General features: G+C 43.5%; 1 protein-coding gene across 1 annotated transcript; it reads left to right on the forward strand.

The window, feature by feature from the left end:
- Positions 1 to 373: 373 nt before the first annotated feature.
- On the forward strand, positions 374 to 6,490 carry dhx32b (DEAH (Asp-Glu-Ala-His) box polypeptide 32b). The gene is made up of 11 exons (XM_031307545.2): positions 374 to 796; positions 958 to 1,151; positions 1,713 to 2,088; positions 2,176 to 2,412; positions 2,709 to 2,802; positions 2,894 to 3,043; positions 3,898 to 4,089; positions 4,184 to 4,324; positions 4,900 to 5,090; positions 5,331 to 5,521; positions 6,116 to 6,490. The coding sequence occupies exons 1-11, from the start codon at positions 515 to 517 to the stop codon at positions 6,279 to 6,281; spliced, it is 2,214 nt and encodes a 737-aa protein (XP_031163405.1). The 5' UTR covers positions 374 to 514; the 3' UTR covers positions 6,282 to 6,490.
- The last annotated feature ends 317 nt before the right edge of the window (positions 6,491 to 6,807 follow it).

A 6,807-nucleotide genomic window follows, 5' to 3' on the forward strand; every position in this document is an offset into this window, starting at 1 on the left:
GCTGAAAGTAGAGCAGACATTTGTGCTAACCTCTTAGTTTTACAGGCCTTCATTTTCAACCGTTTGGTCTTGGATGTAGAAATACATTATCTTCGTTTGTCAACCACTGGGATAATTCATTTCTTAATTACTAAATTAAACCGCAGTTGAATAATGCATCTTACTTTATGTATAGCTTGTGGCCTTTGCGCGTGAGCCAATTCTCATTGACAAACAGTCAGACCCCTCTGAGTCTCTGCCCCTTTGTGTGTGTGTGTGTGTGTGTGTGTGTGTGTGTGTGTGTGTGTGTGTGTGTGTGTCTGTGTGTCTCATCTGTTGATGACCACACTTCTATGGGATTAGTGGCCACATGACTACACTGGGCTGGCAGCCTAGTGAGCCTTTCATTTGGCTTCACTTGCAGAAGGCGGTCTGTGTGCTGTCCAACAGTTTACTGAAAGCAGGAGATTTCCAAACTTAATTTCTTTGGATCTGTAAGTAAGTCTTAACCGGACAGACTGGGAGCTCACTTGGGATGGCGCAGGACATTACCAGTTTAACTGGAGAGGACTGTTTTGAGGGGAATTCACCCTGTTGTTCAGTCACAGGAGCTTTGAGTCAAGGAGACAAGGAATATGATGATATTTTGGAGCTTAATCAGTTTGATGGACTACCTTATTCCTCTAGGTTTTACAAATTGCTGAGTGAAAGGAAAGAACTGCCAGTGTGGAAAGCAAAGTGTGAATTCATGGACACTTTGGCCAAAGGACAGTTTGTCATTGTCAGTGGCTCTGCCAAAACTGGGAGAAGTTCTCAAGTGAGTACTGTAGCTTTGACACTTTAGATTGCACTGCTATGGAAAATATTGTCCATTTTATTCATGCAACAACTTTGTTCCAGGGAGATAGTCAATCCCACTTACTATCAATTTATAGTGGGGAAGCATCTGTGATGTAAACAAGTTATCTTTTGAAACAGATTCCCCAGTGGTGTGCTGAATTCTGTCTGTCAGTCCAGTTCCAGCATGGCATGGTGGTTTGTACCCAGATTCACGCACAGCAGGCAGTAGATCTCGCCTTAAGAGTGGCTGATGAGATGGATGTCAACATTGGTCATGAGGTCGGGTACAGCATCCCTTTGGAAACATGTTCTACTAATGACACAGTCCTCAGGTATGGTGAAGCAGCTACTTCCTACTTTTAAACGCAGATGTATCCAATGTTTCTCTATCTGATTCTTTCTCTCCTCTTGCCGGGTTACTACAATAAAGCACCGTCATGACAACACCCCCACCCCTCCTTTTCTGATTCACAAGAGAAAAGTGAACAAAAGGCCTGAGGGGGCTCTTTTCAGGGGCTCCTCCACAGCTGCCCCGGCTCCTTGTCTGCCCATATGTCACGCTCCCTCATGTGGTTTGCTCATAAGTCAGCTGGGGAACAAAGAAACCCAGCACATTGGGGGGAGAAAGATCAGATAAACAGGCAGCCGGCATGAACAAAAGGATCCACTCCTCAGAGTAATTATCAGAGTAAATTACACTAATAGGAAAGTTGAAGTGTAGACAAAGTGCCTTTCATTAAGATGCCATTCGGAGGTTCCTCCCTTTCAGCCTAGAGGCTAACAATTAAAGAAACCTGAGGATTTATTTCAGGCTATTATGAATTTAAATACAGTGTGCGCCAAGTGCAACGTATCCCTCCTAATGTCAAGCATCATTTTATCACCAACCACAGGTACTGCACAGATGACATGCTCCTGAGAGAGATGATGTCAGACCCTTTGCTTGAGCGCTACGGTGTGGTAATCTTGGACCAGGCCCACCAGAGGACCGTAGCCACCGATGTACTCCTGGGTTTGCTGAAGGACATCGCCCTGCAGAGGCCAGAGCTCCGAGTGGTCCTCCTTACAGCCGTCGAACCCGTCCCCAAGCAGCTGGCTCACTTTACCGGGTCAGCAGCGCCTCTGATTGGCCTGGAGAGCCCGGGTGCAGGGGAGGTGGTGCACAACAGCACAGGTGACAGCTACTTCTGCTCTGCTCTCCGTCTGGTGCTGGAGATCCATCGCTCTGAAGAGGAAGGAGATGTGGTTGTGTTTCTGGTGACGGCGCAGGTAAAAAAAGAAGCACCGCACAATGGAATCAGTAGTCTGAAAATATGTCTTCCTCTGACTCTCTCTTCTTTGTTTACTCTCCACCAGGAGATAGATCTGGCCCATGAGATCCTGTGTCATGAGGGGCACAGCTTATCCCCTGATCTGGGTGAGCTCCTGCCCGTTGCTGTGCACCCTGGCCAGCCTGGGAATCTACCAATCCTGGGGGAGGAGGAGACAGGCCGGCCCCGCAGAGTATTCCTCACATCCAGCCCAAACGAGGACTTCTTCTGGGCTGTTAGCTCAATACGTTTTGTCATTGATGCCGGGATTGAGAAAAGATATGTAAGTTAAGTAGCATTTTAGTTTAGCTAGTCGAGGTGGCGTTAGCTTTGTCTACTTTAAATACTGTTGGGTATTAATCTAAATCTAAAAAGATAATAATATGTTGAAGATGTAAAATCTCCATCTGCAAAGTAACTAGTAACTGTAGCTGTCACATTAATGTAGTGTAAGGAAAAAGTTCAACATTTGCCTCTAAAACGCAACGTAGATAAAGTATTAAGTATTTGAGTAAATGTACTTAGTTACATTCCAACACTGTATATAATCAAGGTCACCACACTGTGATGCTGTTGCAGGTTTACAACCCCAGGATCAGAACAAACTCAGTCATCATTCAGCCAATCAGCGCAGGTCAAGCCAAGAGTCGCAAACAGCTGGCAGGTCCAACAGGTGAGAAGTTCTTAACGTTTAACTTGTACAAAACACGTGTGATGTAAATCTCTGGCTGTCCTGTCTAAAAAATGATCTTTCTCTTCTGTAGGCAAGTGTTTTTGTCTGTACCCAGAAGACAGACAGCTTCCTATTGAGATACGCCCACATGTTGTGGAGTCTGACATCTCTTCCACTGTGCTCTTCTTGAAGAGGATGGAGATCGCTGGACTGGGACACTGTGACTTCATCGACAGGCCAGGTAAGATTTAGGCTACATGAAGCAAACATAGAGTGTTTTTGTGGCCATTTGTATTGGCTCCTGGTGTTCCACTAAATTTCACTTCATCCTCAGTGATAATGAGATGGTTTTTGGGTTCAGTCAGTCTGTTCCCTTTTGTTCCAACACACAGGAACTTTTTTTTATTGGGAGGCAGTGAGCCGTGCCTCAGCTGAACTGACAGCTCCTGTTCTGCTAGCATCCTTTTAGAGCTGACCTGCTTCGGCGTGCTTTTGTTTCCCCGGATTTATTTACCCCCACTAACACAAACACACACACACACACACACACACACACACACACACACACACTGAGCCTTCCATTAGTTGATTAGTGCATACACATAGTGTTGGTCTGTGGATAATAGAGAGAATCTAAGGTGGATTTAATTCCTTCCTCTCATTCTGTCTCTATCTCTGTGTCCACATCTCTTAATTTCAAAGTAAAAATTGTGTTTGTTGCAAAGACAGAATAGAAAATCTAATTTGTACCATGAAAGACTTTTCATTTTTTTCATGGCAGATGTTGGTGAGGATTATAAAATCCTAATCTTCTGCTGCCTTTTTATTCTGAGCGTGCCCACCAGGGTGCCAGAATACTGCAGGGGGATTGTCCCAGTGGGTCACCACTTTGGATTAGACATCATGAAAACTGAAAAATAATCCATAACCGTTTTAGTCAAAGTGTATTTGTATGTAACTAATAATCTCTTTAAATTTTAGATGGTCATAAAGACATGAATTGGTTCTCTGCACGATTTGGTTCCCAGTTTAACCAAAGGTTTAATTTAGTAAAATCAAAAAACAACGTATGATCAAAAAACCTTTCCATCCCAGATCCTGAAGGCCTAATGCAGGCTTTGGAGGAGCTAGACTACCTTGCAGCTCTGGATAACGATGGCAACCTGTCTGAGATGGGCATCATCATGTCTGAATTCCCTTTGGAGCCCCAAATGGCCAAAACTCTGCTCGCCTCCTGTGAGTTTGACTGTGTCAGCGAAGTGGTCATCATCGCTGCCATGCTAACAGGTACCATGTGCCGGCCTGCCATTTGAACAAATATCTGTTAGTATCTAGTAAACAGTAAGTTGTAAACATTACATGTGTATTGTGGATTTTTTAGTACCAACTTGCTTCACGGTTCCCTCTGCGGACCTGAAGCCAGAGGCGACTCAGTGCCACATGAAGTTCCAGAACCCAGAGGGAGATCACTTCACCCTTATCAATATCTACAAGGCCTTCAAACAGTGCCAGCAGGATCCATGTAAGTTTAAACAGCATCACCACACACACACACACACACACACACACACACACACACACACATACATATGCTAGATCAGTGAATGAAGACAAATCATTGTAATTGTTAGCTAAACAAGTTTATTGACATTTGTTTATTTTTTAATAGTTACAGCAATCTAAAGAATTGGGGGTTACACTTTACTTGGAGGTATCGACATAAGAGTGACATGACATTGTCATGAACGTGTCATAAACATTATAAACAAGTCATAAACGTTTATGACATAACGCTTCTGTCATTAAGTGTAATTCGGTTTTTGTCATGACAAGTTAGGGTTAGGGTCCATGTGTCATGACAGTGTCATGTGTTCATGACAGTGTCATGTCACTCTTATGTAGATACCTTCAAGTAAAGCGTTACCGAATTGGGGGAAATATACTTTACGAGTTAGTGAACAGTAGAGCAAAAAAAAACTAAATCAAAACAATTTTTTCACATATAGTTGTATTGATTATTGTCCCATCCCTATGTCTCCATCACTGACTGTGCCTTCCTGTAATCATCTCCTTGGCTCTGTCCTCTTCCCTTGTTAGACTGTAATGTGGCGAAATGGTGTCAGGATTTGTACCTGAACCACGCTGCTCTGCTGATGGCTGACGCTCTTCGTGCTGAGATCACCGACACCCTGAAGAGGATCGAGCTGCCCATCTCAGTGCCGGCCTTTGGTTCCCGAAGCAACACCCTCAACATTAAAAGAGCTCTGCTGGCAGGTTTTTTCATGCAGGTCAGAAAACATAACTTTATTATACTTTTTCTGATTATTCCGACAGCACATGAATGCATCACAGAAACACCCAGAGGCATCCTAAAGACTCTTAAGGCCATTACGCCCGGGCCACACTGCCTACCTCTACCTGTGTGTGACGGCTATCTCGCTAAACTCTATATTTCTACATTATATATTAGTATAGTGACCCTTTTTTTAGAAATCCATCTGACTGTGCCTGGCTGTGATTTCTCTCAGGTGGCGCGGGATGTGGATGGATCGGGGAACTACTTCATTCTGACCCATAGGCATGTGGCACAGATCCATCCTCTGTCTGGCTACGGAGCCAAGAGCCCCAAGCTGGGCCTGCCTGAGTGGGTGCTGTTCCACGAGCACTCCTTCTTTGAGGACAACTGCCTCCGCACCGCAACCCACATAACACCGGAGGAGTAAGCCTCAGCCTTGTTAACATTTTATTTTTTGTATATTTTAAACTGTGCACTTGTTTTGCAATCACATAACTGACCACATACAGTCTTGCTAACTAGACTGTAGTCTATTGTTGCTTTAAAAGAACTTAGTAGAGCACCCCTCGTATCTTCACATTTAAAGAAGCTTAAAAGTAATCAGACGGACACATTCTCTTCCCCTTTTTGGTCCAGATGTAAAGCCCCAGTTCAGCAGAGACTAGTCATGCTGGTTGTGAGAGGAGGTATCCTAATCCCGTTCTCAAGTATCAGCTGGTTGGAGAGGGGATTATAGATAGCACAGATCCCTGGGAATGTGGAACTGCAATTTCATAGAGGTAGAGAAAGCTCTGCAGCCTTTGTCATGCTCTCTTAGGTTCCACATCTTAAAATGTGTCAATCCAAATAATGCGAGGAGCAGATATTAGTACTGTAAGTACTGTAAGTCTTCTCTCCAACAAAAATGAGTCATTCAAACCTAACACAAATTGAAAGCAATTTTAGGTTAGTACATTCAACAAAAAAATGTTTTTGACTGTGCTTTTTTTACCAACAATATGTCCTCTCTCCTACTAGGTTCATTCAGATGGCACCACAGTATTTTTTCTACAATCTACCGCCTAGTGAGAGCAAAGATATCCTCCAAAACATTTTGAACCATGGAGCTTCTCAGTACCAAGAGCAGAAACCTCCAATCTCCCAAGAGGAACCCCAGACTTCTGACCGCTGTGTCATACAATGACTGACTAACCCACTGTTCTCAGTAGAACTTAATGCACTATATTGCACAGAAGCACATTGTCTGGATAGTTGAGTAATTGATTATTTTGTTTGTTTTTAGGAGTAATTTCCCTTCATCTGTGCCCCTCATCCCTCATTTTTGTCACAATATCATATTCTGTATTTAACAGTTTTACAAAGTGCACTAATGTATGATATGAAAACAATAAATGCTGTTCTTATGTTGATTTTCAGTGCCCACTTATATTTGTACTTAATCCTCATATTCAACAGGAAAAATCTATTTACTTTAGGATATTTTTTTCATACTTTAAAATGTCTAATTTTGTTCTAATCTCGCAAGGTCTAGAATTTGGGTTCACAGTCCCTGCTGGCATGTTGAATGATTCTGTGGCTTACCTTCAGTCACTGTCCAACAGTCAGTCAGTCACCCACAGCACTGAGGGTCCAGCCTGATTAATGAGGTGCAGGGACAGTTTGGCTCCCACCTGCAGCTCCATCTGGTGTTGATACAGTTCAGTAACAGT

Source organism: Sander lucioperca, chromosome 15 (genome assembly GCF_008315115.2).
Source record: "Sander lucioperca isolate FBNREF2018 chromosome 15, SLUC_FBN_1.2, whole genome shotgun sequence".
Taxonomy (NCBI): Eukaryota; Metazoa; Chordata; class Actinopteri; order Perciformes; family Percidae; genus Sander; species Sander lucioperca.